The sequence below is a fragment of the Falco biarmicus genome, chromosome 9 (assembly GCF_023638135.1).
Source record: "Falco biarmicus isolate bFalBia1 chromosome 9, bFalBia1.pri, whole genome shotgun sequence".
Classification (NCBI taxonomy): Eukaryota; Metazoa; Chordata; class Aves; order Falconiformes; family Falconidae; genus Falco; species Falco biarmicus.
This window is the reverse complement of record NC_079296.1, coordinates 45,101,771-45,116,859: the sequence shown is the minus strand read 5'-3', so window position 1 is coordinate 45,116,859 and position 15,089 is coordinate 45,101,771. Positions and strand designations below refer to the sequence as shown.

Here is a 15,089-nt window from a genome sequence, read left to right as displayed (position 1 = left end):
TTCAGTTGCAGATCAGTCCATAAACCATCATTACTGATAACAGTGTTCTTTAAATTATATGTGACATCAATAGTCTGGAGGATAACAAAGCATTCAGTCTAGACGTCATAGTTTTGTAGATTGTGTCCTTCTGAATGAACAACCAGAAGTATGTTCAGCCAGCTTAAGAGTCCACATATAGACTTGCACCTGCGGGAGAGAATTGAAAAACGCAGCCTGAGGAAACTGTTGCTTTGAGTGATGTAGAGACTGCTTTTCTTTGAGAGCGTAAACCACAGCTGCTCTAGTTCTTGCACTGCAGGGAAGCAATCACTTCATCTTCCCTGCTTTTATGCTTTTGATCTTTCTGAGCGGTTGAAGGAGCCGGATTTTTCACCTTCTAGATCAGAGCTGGTTGCTACTGTCACGCATTTGAACATTTGTTTCAAGCCTTTACTGTCCCACCTTATTATGAGATCTAAAAAAGTTCAGATCTATTCTAAACCTTAGTTCCCCAACTTCAGTTTTCATCTTAGCTTGTGTTTGTTCCTCCTGTATATCTTCCTTTGCTGTGGTCTCTGAAATCTATGACCCCCTCCATTAGGTTCGTAGACTAGCGCTCTTACAAGCTGTTCCTGCGCCTCCTGACAGTGGTTTATGTTAATGCTGGGATGCTAACACAGGCTGTCAGCTCTTCCAAAACCAACTGGCTGCAATTGGCTTAATCCCTTCTGAATTTCTGTTTACTTTTCTGATTATTTCTTTCAAAACTGATTGCCTTTATTCATATTTTGGTCCAGAGTAGGTAGGGTCTTTACTTCCAACTACTGGTGTTTTATTATTCTAAAGAAGTAGACAGAAAAAACTATGATGTATTTTCCTCTCCTCAAACTGGAACTTTCCTGTTTTGATTAAAAATACCCAGGACCCTAAAAGCTGTTCTAAACAAATTTATTTTCTGGCTTTTATAGCAGTTTGTTTTGAAATTCGTTTCAGCTTTTTTCAAGGTGAGGTGTAATCCAACTTTTGACTCTCAAATTAAGTCTCATAGAGAGGAAATTTATTTGAATTTTTTTGGAAAATTTGCTTGTTTATTCCTCTTTGGGAAACGTTTTATTCCAAAGTAGCACAGTTATAGTAGTATGTCTGTCTAGCTCAGATTTTCAGTTCCTTAAAAAATGGAAGGGATTGGCTGGTGCTTAGCAGACTGATCCTTCTAACCCTTGTGCCAATTTATCACTATCTTTCAAATTACTGTTTAGGTCTGCCTGTATAATCGGACAAATATACTCCTTTACATTAGTCGGGAGTTATCTGCTAATTCCTCATAATTCCTTGTGTTTACTCATTTATTTATTTATTGTTTACACTTGCTCTAGGTGTAATGTGTCTGTATGACCTTTAGCATGTGAATTATTCATGTAATGATTGCCAAGGATATTTGTATTCATATGGGCTTTGATCTAATCCCACTGAAAACAAAAGAGATACTGGTATTAGCTTCTCTTGCTCCTAATTTTGATTGGTGACCTAAATCACACACCTTGCTGGTTAGATGTCTTAAGTTGTATAAACAGGATAAGTCTCTTTCCTCTCATGACTACCTGTGAATATTCATAATTGTTCAACAAATCAATTTTGCATGAAATAGAAAGCTTTTCATAATGGTCATGAAAGCACTTTTGGCATGAATGCTCTCATTAATATTTATTCATGCCACTATTTGTGATGCTTTGCTCTGTGAGTAAAACCTCATGCACTAGAGTGTTTGAGATCAAGGTAATGAAAAAATATGAAAAGAGAAAACATCAGCTAAGCAAATAGTTTCTATTGCAGAAGGGTAAATGAAAACTTCAATGTGTTTGTCCTGTATTTTCCCCTCTAATTTTACTCGACTTCTTGGCATATATAAATGCATATATGCATTTTAAAAATATATGGATCATGAAAGGCCAAATTATCTTTATGTATTGACATTGTTATTACACTCAGTACGTTTGACCACTGGTAGATTACAACAATGGACATGGTGTAACTTTGTGCTCTGTATAATCGAAAGAGTAATTTTAGACTTCTAGTATATAGTCTTGCCTTGTTGCCAATGTTTATCAGCTTTTCTGGTTTGGATTCATGCTTGTTATGGCATTTTCTTAGCAAATATTTATGTATTTTATCTCCTGAGTTTCACTCAAGGAAGTATGTAGGATAATGCTGAGGGAGGAGTGGGAAGCTGAAGTGTCATTGCGTAATATTTCCAAATAGCATTTTCTGGTATTGAGGCTGCTGTAAACTTGGAAGGCAGCATCAAGATTTTTTAGCTGTGCCCACTAAACTCAAAACGGACACTCCATGCGCTTAATATACTTTAAATGTTAGGATGTTCTTTCCCCTTTTTGGAAGATTGGTGGCAGTAAAAAGAACATAATTACAACAAAAATATTAAGACTTGCCTATCTACAAATTGTCATTACAGGAACTGTTTTTAAAAATGAAGCTGTTAATTAGGAACAAGTCAGTTGATGATGAACGTCCTATGATTTGAAATAACTGTCTTGCAAAATGTTATTTTCTTGCTAAGGATCAAAAATGTTACTAGGTATAAGCACTGCAAAACCAACATGTTTAAAGTGTACAGGTAGATGCTTGTAACATAGATAGGTGCATGCAGTGAATTTGGGGGGCAAGGGGCTAAAATTCAAGCCAGCTGATAGAGTTTCCATGCTTTCAAGAGGAGCCGCATACACTTTTGATCCTGTCCCAGTCAAAACCTTACAGTTCTCTTACAGTTTACTACAGACAGCAGCAGTTTGTATACTCTATTATTTGGCATGACAGGTAGAAGATGTGAGTGAGGTTCAGTGGGGTAGCTAACTGCTGTCCAATATGCTAGTCTGTATTTGGCCACGTGACAATCTGAAACTATGATACTGATGATAAGTAATTGTGAGGTATATATTTTAAAACAAATTTGCAAAGTTGTGCTTATGTGAAAGGATTATTGCTTTTGACACAGTGTCACTTTACACCGAGTGAAGACGTTAAGATGTTGCCTTTTTTTTTTTCCTAAGAGATTAGCAAGAATTAGAGGGGAACATCAGCTTTCAAAGCACCAGTGGTTTCTTTTCCAGTTAATATTTCAAATTAATATCCTAACTAGCACAAATAAGAGCACTGATGGATCTAAACTTCTTACCAGAGTCTTGGGAAACCAAGGTTTCTTGACCTTAATTCAGACAATATTAAATGTTCATGTAGGGGTTTCACAGATGTTGTCTATTTCTCTACAACTTTTCTCAGGCGTGAACAGTGCCACTGTTTTTCTAGTTATCTTGAGAACAGTATAACATTTTTTAAAGGGTGGAGGGAGACTTTCAGTGCTGCAATCACCACCCACTGAAGAATTGAACCAGAGAAAAATAAAATAACTGGGAGGCAGAGAGGGGGAGGAGGTGGCGGGGAAAGATGGTTTCTCATGAGCTGTTAACAGAATCAGGAGAGAAAAAGGGAAGAGAGCAGCTGGCTGATAAATTATTACACCATCTTTAGCAGAAAAGAGAATAAAAACAGAAAAGAACTTGGCTGTAAGCAATGTAGCATTTCTCACCTACTCAATGATATAAAGCACCCAGAACAAAAATAAGGTCTGGCAAAGAAGATAACATCATGTGGAAGCCTGCAGTGCTTTACCTGTACTGGTGAGAGTTAAGAGTAGATGAACAGATTGTTCAGCATTAAACTAATCAATGCTAAACAAATTTCATATTATATGCCTGATAGTGATGGTCATTCAAACCCTATAAATATCCTAAGAATAATTTTCACCATGTAATACAAAACCTCTTTTTCTACAACTCTCTTTTTTTACCAACCCTCTGTTTTTATAGGTGCTAAATTGTCTAGGCCACCTCATTCCCTGGCAGGGCTGCATAAACAGTTCTAACGCTGCTTAGAGAAGGGGTAGTTGTAACAGCACCCAGTTCCTATCCCAGACGTTACCAGCATGATTGTAAACTAGCATTACAGTATGAACGTTGATTATTGGAATTGATGTAGGATTTGCTGGTGATGGATTCCTGTATCGTTGAATGCTCTGAGGTTCTTAGTGTGGCTCATCTACATGTATTTCTAGCAGAGATTTGTCAAGGAAGTAGGCATCATAATCACTAATAAAACCTTTCATTGTATTTTTAAATAAGGTCAATTTGAGAGAAGACTGGATTAACAAAGCGTGTAATTTCAGAATAATTCTTGTGTAATTCTTGGCACGTGGCACCTGGTATTGGAATCTAGTGATACAGCTTCACGTAACATGCTGTGTCATATGGATTCATATTAGTACTATCTTTTCATGTGAACAGAGTTCACGACTTTATAACAATTCATTTTGGAATAGTTGTAATAAAAAAATAGATCTGCAAAGTGCAGTAAATGACACTGTTGGCTGAGCAGTTGCATGCTCTTTCTAAACAAATGTGTATGTTTGCATGTTTATTGCCTGTTTTGCGTGGCTGGTGCAAAGATGATGTAATATCCTCCAGCATCATTCAGCAGAGTATGTATGTGTATGTTTCTTCTTGGTACTGAGGATATTTCAGTAGTGACCTCTTGAGCCCCGCTGAGATTGAGCCCTTGCTGTGTTCATCACTGCACCAAGTAAAACCGTAAAAAAAAATTCATTGTCTCAAAGTAGACAAAAGCTGAAAGAAGATGCTTTTTTGCTTTTCCTAACATCAGACAGTGCTTGCTTTTAGGACCCAGATCTCCCCAGTCCCTTCCTATGTCTCCCAGAGGCATAATTTTCCTTGTGGGCTTAATTAGAGCATCCCAAAATTTGGTCTTTCAGGTAGGCCCTGGGCATGGTTAGCATTACAGTAAACCAATGTGGCTTTTCAGTACCCAGACTCCATGGATCTCTCACTAGGACAGGCGTAGGAATCTATCCTATCCTACAAGTTCCATTAAATACTACATGCATTGTTTTGAGAAAGTTTAGCTTCACAGAGAGTAACTTTGGAACATGTACATATATTATTTATTGAAATTGGTGCCATGTTCACATTCAGGATGGCCTAATTCAACATCTGTTCCTGATTAAAGTGAGCATCTGGTATTTCACAAATAATTGTGAGGCATGAGCTCACTGTCCTCTAGGCCTACCAGACAAATTAGAACCCAGCTCTCTAGGATGGTACAACCAGTTCACTGCTTGGTGAAATTCTGATCACACCTTTTACATGGGGTGTGATCAGAATGGGGTTTATCTGTTATACCCTGTTTGCAAGCGAGTACCAGCAACTTCAGTGTTGTGTCCCAGGATCAGGAAGAAAGAAAAGAAGATTTTTCCAACACAGCAGAATAAAATGAGAAAGTTCTTGAAAGCTCTACCCCTGTTAAACTTTTTTCCCTTGCATACTCTGATAATCTGAATTTGTGATCCTTCTTTGCGCTGACAAATAAGTTTGTTGTACAGCAAAGGAAGGAATTCATCTATAAAACAACTGTTTGGTGACCAGGATATGGGGAGACAGTTTGTTCCCTGAGAGGTAAATTGGCTCATAGAGAAAATGACCACCGGGTGGTGACAGTTACGCACTGCAAGAAGCCCCAGCTAATTTTTTCTCTTGTCCTGGAGCAGGGTGCATAACTCATTATTGTTTGTTATGAATTGTAAAGATGAGCTCACATCTAGTCAACAAATACAGTATTCAATCTTTTCTTTGTGTTGGTACTCTGTTTAGCTCATGGCTACAGTTTGTAGCTAGAGGACACTGATTCTACTGATACGTACTCCGATATTAAGCCTGAAATGCCCCAGAAGGAAAGGACTGTGATCTTTGTTTCTTGTTTTGCTCTGTGACAGTGTTCCCTAGAAATACAAGCCCATCTATGGATGAGTGTGTATGGATGGATGTACAAAACGAGAAAAATGCTTTTTCTCCTGGCACTTGCTTTATATTCCTTCTGTAAGACCTATAAAGCAGTTGTAAGGCAACAGTCAGAAGTACTGCAACAAAATTGCAAGTATCTGTGCAATCACTTGTACAGAAGTCACTGGTCTGATAGGCCAGTTGTGTTTGTGCACTTCCTTTGAAAAAGCAGTAAGGATGGGAAAAAGCAATTCTTAGTCAGATAATTAAAAAGCATATCCCACCAGACTCCACCAAAACTCTTACAGCTGTCCTTCGGAAAAGAATAGCATAAATGGTGTCTCCGTAGCTCTAACTCCTCCTACAGACATTTCAATCTGGGGAAGTTATGCCACTTTCATTACACTTCTGCTCTGCATTTGTTGTATTTTATTTACTCTGACAGACCTGTTTTCTTTATAACTATAGGGTTTTTTCTTGCCAGGTATTATCAGCCGCCAGGAGGCAGAAGAGTTGTTGATGAATAAATCTGAAGGAACATTCCTAGTGCGGGTCAGCGAGAAGATCTGGGGCTATGCATTGTCTTATCGCCAGCAAAGTGGGTTCAAACACTTCCTGGTTGATGCTTCGGGGGATTTTTACAGCTTCTTGGGGGTAGATCCAAACCGACATGCAACACTGACAGATCTTATTGATTTTCACAAGGTAACACTTGCTAGGTAGAGGTCAATAGCTGAGTGGAATGGATTAATAATTTAGAAAGGAATCATGTAATTTGAAACCACACTGAAAAGTAGTAGTAGCCATAGTGGGGAAAAGAATATACATACATGTTCTACACTAAGCCAAGCTGTAACATTTGTAGTTTGTGTCTTTTGTTGCAGTGAATCAGAAGGCTTTTCCTCTTCTTTTGAATGCTTCAGCATGTATTTGTGTCCCCTTCTAAGCAGATTCTTACACAATGTATGCTCTCCTGGGCTGAAAATGGACCTTATTATAAGGACTGACAGAGCTAACACTTTTTGGCCCGCTTTGCTGTGCAAAATTGGACTGGAAATACCATAGAATGGTCTCTCAATGAAATTTCAGCATTTTTTGACCTTTAATGCGGGAGCTGTAACATGCAAAAGCAAAGGAGTGGCACCCTGCAGTAAAGAAGGGAACATGGAAGGGTTCTCTTGGAGATGTGCTAAGGTCATTCCTTTATCCAAAAAACTCTTACAGGAGTAATTTACTACTGTTCTTTGACTTTAGATGAGTTTGAATTACTCTGCTTCTAACTTGTGTTTCTTTTTTGTCAGACTGACTAAACAGTAGCACTGTTTCTGATAGCATAGCTTGTTTTCATCATCTTGCATGTCTCCACATCTTCATCAGTTTTAATTCTGCTTTTTTCTTAGCCACCCTTAAAACTTCTATTCATCCTCTCTTTTCTAGTTCTCTTGCCTTTTTTATGCTTTTCTCACTGTTGTTTCATATGAATTCTGTTAACATTTTGCTCCTCCTTCACAGCTTTTCATTTTTTCAGTATTCAGTCTCACAGACACTAAGCAGAGGTTATTTTTCTTCTAATTTCCCTTCTTTTTAGAATACTTCTTTTTTTGCAGCTACTTCACAACATTTCTTCGGTGTTGCCTTAGCATCCCGTCACAGATCACTATGACATTATATTTCCACATGGGAGACTAGTAGGTGACACATTTCACCAAAAAATACATCCTCCCCTGATTTGATGAAATTCTTTCTCAATGGCCACGTTGGAAGCCAAACTCCCCAAGGCCCGTCTTCCTCCATCCCAGTTTTTATTGCTGTGTGTGACACACAGTATGGAATATCCTTTTGGCCAGTTTGGGTCAACCAACTGGTCTGTGTCCCCTCTCAACTTCTCCCTTAGTGCCAGCCTACTCATTGCCAGAAGGGCCTGAGTAGGAAAATGAGAAAGCTTTGGGTGCTGTGCAAGCACTGATCAACAATAGCCAAAACACTAGTGTGTTATCAACACTGTTTTATAAAGCCACAAATTCAAAACACACTACTATACAGACTGCTGAGAAGAAAGTCAACTCCATCCCAGCCAGACCCAGTACAACTGGAAAGAGTCTATAAACCAGGGCCCTGACAGAGAAAGAAAAGCACACGTACAACACCTCAAATGCAGATTATCAGCCATTGGATATAGGAGCTCTGGCTAAAGTAGTGTCCGCTGTGCTGCTGGAGAGGAGTGATGGTGACAACTGATTCCAACCATCTCTGCTCCAGCTGTGTTCCTGTGTTATCATCACAGCTCATCCTCAGCAATCATTGTACTAGAAACACAGCTATTTACAGACAGCAGCAGGGCACTTGTCAGAAGCAGAATGGCTTTTGGTTCCTGACATTTAAAAAAAAAAAAAGTTTTCTTAGCTGTCCCCTGGTAATAGTTAACAGCTCCCACTGTAGTAAGCCCATCAGAGAAACTGGTTCAACTTTAACATCACCACACAATTCTCTTGTAACCGTCTAGCTTAATAGCTATATTAAAACTGGTCTCTGGCAATCCCTTCAGGAGGCATCTTATCCTGTCTCTCACATGGTTTTCTCTGAAGCTTTTCTGCCTGCCCTTTCCGGTGAAGTACATTGTCAAGTGTCCCAAACCTCCTGGTAACCAGCTCTGCAATCTTCATGTAAATGGTTGTGCTGCAGGCATACTTTCTCTTGCGGCTATTGCTATATTGTTTGGAAAAGTTACCGCTTCCTCAGGACTATTTTTGGCAAGAAAAAACTTCCCCACCCCAAAAGTTGCATGGACTTCTCCTTGAGGGTCCTTTTCACTTTCAGTCAAAACGAGCAGGGCTCATCTAAACCTGCTTCGTTTTGCTTTAAAAAATATTAAGAAGAGGTCACTCAAGCAACTCAGTTGACAGAAGGGGGTGGTAACCATTAGCTGGAAGAACAAACTTCCTACAGAAGAGGGTATGAGTGTGCATTTTCTCTTATTATTAATTGCATTTAAATACTGTGTGCAAAGCAGCAATAACCTAATCCAAGATCATTGCTAAATCTTTGTGTTTACTTCCACATGACCGTCTCAAAAACATGTGATGTGGTTTGTACTTCACCAAGCATTTACTCATAATTGGTTACCAATTACAGTGGAGTGATGGTCTTTATTGCTATCAGTTGCTTTTCTTAGAAGACAGGGAAAGGCTTATACCTTTGACATTTTAATCGGTTTTATCTTTCTAGGAAGAAATTATCACATCCTCAGGTGGGGAGCTACTACTGGAGCCATGTGGACAGCAGAGGAATCCGCCAGACTACAGCCCTTTATTTGAATAACGGATCCAGGACTAACAGGAATGCATTCTGGATACCTGTAGTAATAGATAGCTACAAAATTAAACATTGAAAAATAGTTAACAAACTTTCAAAGCCACTGGTCTTGTGGCCAAAAATTATCCTCATTAGAAGGCCCAAAATTTTTCTGGTTTGCATCTGAATTATCATCATTATTTGTATTGCTAACATTTTAAAGGTGAGAAAATACTGGCACATTACAAATGAGGACTGTTCCCAGAAATTTTTCAAGGGGTTGTGGCCAATTGCGCTGGATGCTAAGTTCCTATCTTAATTTTCTTAATGTCTGAGATTGAAAATGCAAAATGCAGCAACAAGTATGGGCGGTAACTACTCACAGTATTGTATGAAGTTCCGGTATTGGAGAACAGATTCTTTTTTCCAAAGAAAGGTTTGCCGGTTGGTGCACTTTTGATAACAAAAGAGACAGTCTTAGAACATCCTTTTGCAGTTTGTGATTGCTTAAGTGGTTAGGTGTAGCTGGAAACTTGCCATCTGTTTTTGAGTTCAGGCCTACAAAGTTCCCCACAGTAGAGACAGAATAAGGTCGTTCACATTTTATTTACAATTTCATGCAGTCCAACAGCCTTGGAAAGAATTTTACTCCTGGACAGAAAGTGGTCAGTTTATTCTGAACTAGTTATTCTGATGAAAGCAGTTTGATTTGCAGTAACAACAGCTCCTCTCACTGGCCTTGTCATGTTTTCTGCCTTCTGCTGTGCAAGATACGTGCTGGAGATTCCTAGCTTTACTTTGCTATAGGGCCAGGTATTTTTCCGTAGCTAAGCTATGAGTGAAGGTGAGGGTGGTATATTTATCCATAGAAAAGATACAACTAATTATATTATCATTATGCTATTTCATGGGGTTTTTTTTTTAAAAAAAGCCACACAATGTGTTCTTGATCCATTTGTTATACGTACTAAAACCCATGAAAACAGAGTTTTAGTCTAGATCTGTGGAGCAGTTGCTTAGTGTTTGGACTATAAGCAAAATAATCTCATCACAGTAGTTGACTTGCCCTCCTGAAATTTGTGTCTTAGCAATCCTTTCACTCCGGGCTGACACACGGCATAGATATGGTCCTGTATTGTTTTACTGGTGAGCTGGATACTATTGAGGCAGCCAGTTCAGGAAATGTAGTTAAACTGTTACTATTACCTTCCCGTGCTCCTTGCTCTGTTCCCATGAATGGCCAGATAGATAACTGCTGGGTATAGAATTGTTCTTTTCAGTTCCCAACATCTGTTTTGCAGGGCAACGTTTCAAGTAACAGGGTTGTGACGGTTTTGTATGCAACTGATTTGTTTGAGTGAGGTGGGACGTGAGGGAAATAGTTGTATACCTATTGCATAGTCTCATAGTCATGCCTTTAACAGGCGGTTTCTCAGTACCTTTTTGTATGTGATGTGTATTTTGAGATGTAAAGCAGACCGCTACATATATTTGTTATCCATGGTTCATTTTCTCCTGGGAATCTCTGAACACGTAGGAAAGGCACACTGAGTATATTTCTGTATGCTACTGTTTTGGGCAGTCTCTGAATTCCTGCGTGGTTCCCTTCCAAATCCCAGTGTAGAGTTCCCTCCCAAACCCCGTGTAAATCTATCTCTCCTCAAGCAGTCATTTCTCTGGACTCACGGTTGCCTTCTATACGTTGACCTAGATGGTAAGCTCATTTAGGAAAAGAAACTTGTCCAAGCTTATAAAGCACATCATCTATTTAAGGTGCCACAATAATAATAAATACCTGTGGAAATATCAACTTTTTTCATAATCAGTTATGCAGTTAGCCCATGTTAAAGTTCAGATTTTTGCACACAAACTTCATTGTTCAGGAAAATTTTCTTTTGTTAACATTGCTTTTTGTGTGATTTAATCCATCAATGTTTGTGACCCATGAAAAGAAAATTCTAACAAACTTTCCCACAGAGACTTAGCTGGACAGTTGCTGTATTAAATCACTTGGGAGACTGGCTCTGGAGGTTTTAAATAGTTACTGTTAGTACCTCATAACAAAGAAAACCAGGACACAGCAAATAAGCAATGCTTATTTGCTGGAGCAGCTGTTCTTAGTGCACAGTGCTCAGATAAGATGACAGCTGGGCTTTTCACAGCAAGTAGGCTTACAGAAGTAGGACATTCTTTAGGTATGTCTGATACCTTAAGAAACAAAGTGACTTGGCAGATAACTAAAGGGTCAAGGTACCCAAATGGTCTTGGAATTTTGTTAAAGTGTGCTCCTTTGCAGGTCACCAAGGGGCTAGATTCTTGAAGTGGAATGCAGCTCTGCAATTCTCAACATAGTAACCTTATGTAGGCCTCCAGCAGGATTTATAGTCTCCATTAAATGAGAAGCCTGGAATGTGTGATCTGGGATCAGAATACACCTGTATTCTATATACCTGTATATAGAAACATTGAATCCAGCAAACAGAATGTGAAGTTCAGCACAGAGTAATTCACTGTGCTTCAAATATGGACTCTGTAAAATAAATCACAGAGTAAGTTGCTTTTTTCTAATAGGATGTTCACTAAGTACAATCTACCTCCTCCAAAGAGCCCCACTATCTACCAGCTGCTTCCTTTGAGAAACTAGCTCTGCTCTTGCTCCCTCTGTATATGCATCTCAGGAAGCACCTCAGCCTCAGGTTCTTCACAGCTGCACATGTTCCCTCACAGAACAACTGGAGCTCTGCTTTAAAGGAGAACAGAAAGGGATTTTTTTTTAAAGTAAAAAATGTAGGTACCTATAGACTGTATCTCTGAGGCCAGAGAGCAGCAGCTGGCTGCATAGGGCTGAGGGTCTAAAGGTGGTACTGAGTAATTAAGGTGGTATTTAAACACCTAGACATCCTTGCAGACTGGTGTTTTACCTTCATGAACTGTTGAAAAGAAAAGAAAAAAAAAAGGTGGCATGAAATGCCTCCTTCTCTTTAGAAAAGGTGCTAGGTAAGCTGGAAAAGAAGACATGCAATTTCCAAAGTTTTTGGAAGTTTACTCAACCTATTATACACAGTGTTGGGAATGTTTATAGACAGAATATTGAAGAACATGTTCCATAAGGAATTCACATTCAGAGACTGATAATCATCCAGCTATTTATTTTTAGTGACACACTTCAACTGCTTGTGTTTTGTTTATCTGATAAGCGGGCTTGGAAATACCAGCTACTTAGTTTATGTGTCCTTTTGTGATGTAATTAACACCACAACAGCATCATCATTTTCACTTTGGAGCACATTTCCTACTTTTAATTTTCTATTTTTTTCTTTCTGAATTCCATTCATTTCTCATTCTAGGTTTTACCTGGCTTTAAAATAAATCCCTTGTAAATTCTCCTGCAAATGAAATTACTTGGAAAACTGCAATTTCACCTGAGAGTTTTATTATGCTAATAAATGTCAGAATTCTCAAGTGAAGGAATTGCTTTTTTTCCCCTTTTTTCATAGCCCTACAGAAATAATGAAAAATAGCCAGCCAATTCATAGTTACCAGGAAAGAAAAACTCAACAATACATAACCAGAAACAGCAGCAATAAAATGCAGTGCATCTTAACCGAAGATAAATTTTGAAGGAAATAAAAGGAGATCAGAGCAAGCAGAAGTTAAGAAGAACAGAATCTTTCCTTGGTAGAGATGTGCAGCTGCTGTCAATATACTTGAGGGCTGTGAGCAAAGTACAGGTGTAGAGATGTTTTCTAAGCTAACAAATGCTTCTTGTTGCCTTCGGAAAAAGAATTAAAAATTGGACTATTGAAAGGTAACCAGTTAGTAGGAAGTATAGAGGAGAAAGCAGTGGAGTAAAAATGGAAAATTAACAAGGAAGGGAAAAATGTGCTTATCCCATTGTTTTGAAAGCATGTTGTAGTTTTGCTGCTCTGAAAGACTGGGCGCTGCTACCTCCCTTTCACTCTGCAAGTGTTTTGAGCTAAATCTACATTTGAGCTAGATTTTACACTCTCAGTCTGTAAGAGCTGGGATGGTCCATACTGCAGCCTTGAATGCTGCATGTGCTTCACACTGTCTGCCTCTACATTTAGTGCTGTCTGAAGCTGCTCATCACTGTATACAAATGTTTTTAGTGCTGCACTTTCATTGTCTGGAAAGGCTAGCTTTATTCTGTTACAGAGTGATCTTCAAGTCTTGCTTTCTGATCCGTTTTTCTAGTGTTAGCTGTTGTTGAGTTGGAAGAGGTGCATGTTATGGATTTCCATTATAAGATTTCCTGTCAATATTTCTTGTCAATGAGACTGCTGGGAATGTACTGAGATACCTATTATGGTAATTCTGTTTCATATGGAAAAATGTTACAGCAATAAGGAAAACTTTAAAACTTCTAAATGAGCTGAACTTTTCTTCATATCTGTTTCACAGCAATAAAATATGGCACACAAGGTCCCAAGCTTGGTTGCAAATATCGTTGAAAAAGCAGCTCTTGAGGATTTATTCTTGCTTCTTCTTGGATCCACATATGCATCTGTTCTTTATAATTTTTTTTTTAATCTGTTATTGTACATGGACATCTCCAATTTAATACCTCTCTCTTCTCTAAAAGACAGCAAAAACCAAGCAAAGAAATTGACAGCAACCATGGGTGAGATTTTCAAGGCTATTCGAAGAATGTCGATGCCAGTCTATTACCTCTTATAATTACTGTAATGAAACAATTATGTAGTATGTGTATTTGCATATTAGCTTTATAAAAGATCCAGGGCAACTATGAAGTGGTAAATCTCTATTGTGCTGAACAAGTACCGAGCAAAAGAATATAGCCTGTGCATTAAGAAAGAGAGACCTAAAAATTTTAGTTATAACAGGGTTTGTTTTCAGATTTACTGAGAAGAAACTGTTTCCAAAGACCAGATTTGGAGTGAGAAATTCCACTGGATTTCAGTGACTTTGAATCAAATTAACAAAATCTATTTCGTTGCTGAGGTGAGCCAAGATTAATACACTGACTACAGTAAAACAATTCAGTTTTGTATGAACTAGGGATCCACTTCTGCTCATTCTTCCCTCAAGTCCCCACTGAATATAGAGCATTAATAGAGTTACACCACATTTCACTGCAGTCTAAATTCTTCTCTTTACAGAATGCCACAACACAAACCTGATCTCAGGTGTAATGTGGTAATTCACAGTGGGAGAAATTTTTCTCTTCTCTTCTCTTCTCTTGAATGAATAAATTTGTTTGCATAATTAACAGCTTGGACGTTATTTTTCAACGATTTTCAAGGACTGACTTTTCTATTTTATTAAGCCTTCGTTTTAAGATTCCTTTTTCCCTTCCAAAGGGGATAGGGTCAGTGACCTCCTATAAGTAATGTGTCCCTGGCTGGGCTATCAATTGGAGAATGAGGTGTTTGCACTTGACCAAATGTTTGATTTGTGTTTCCTGAGATGAGTCTTCTGGATACATAGTCTCATGGTAATGATGCGTGATGGATTTTTATAGCTAATTTCTTGCCATGTAAGTGCTGTGTTAAACCTTCTCTTCAAATATTTGTTTACTGCTAGTGATTAGTCCTGCAGCTTGTGTGTTTACATTATGACCCATAGCTAGTGCAAATTTTCTACTAGGCTGGAGCCTTCAATGAGTTTGGTTTCTTCTGTCTTGGAATTTCTTCCAGTAGTTTTAAATGAAGACAACATCATTTTATCATATTTTTACTAAACATCAATAAGTGATTTTTCTTATGGAGGGAAAAATAATTTCAAAAGAGATTGGACATTTAGTTTGCTCCTAATTGTGTGTGCTTGATCTATATGTAAAGAAAACTCTTAGCATGTTAATGTCTTCTTTAAAGTTTAGCTGCCATTTCTCCCCTGTTCTCAGTTTTAATGAGAATTGTATGTGGGAGAAGGTCATACGCTCACAAGCAGCAAATGGAGAAGAGGGTAGGA

General features: G+C 38.4%; 1 protein-coding gene across 1 annotated transcript in view; it reads left to right on the top strand.

Moving 5' to 3' along the window:
* The window catches only part of SH2D4B (SH2 domain containing 4B), a 72,279-nt gene extending 57,557 nt beyond the window's left edge, over positions 1 to 14,722 (top strand). The window contains exons 7-8 of the mRNA XM_056352940.1: positions 6,331 to 6,551; positions 9,072 to 14,722. Coding sequence (XP_056208915.1) covers positions 6,331 to 6,551; positions 9,072 to 9,164 — 314 coding nt within the window. The 3' untranslated portion in view covers positions 9,165 to 14,722. The remainder of the gene's footprint in view (positions 1 to 6,330; positions 6,552 to 9,071) is intronic.
* Positions 14,723 to 15,089: the final 367 nt, after the last annotated feature.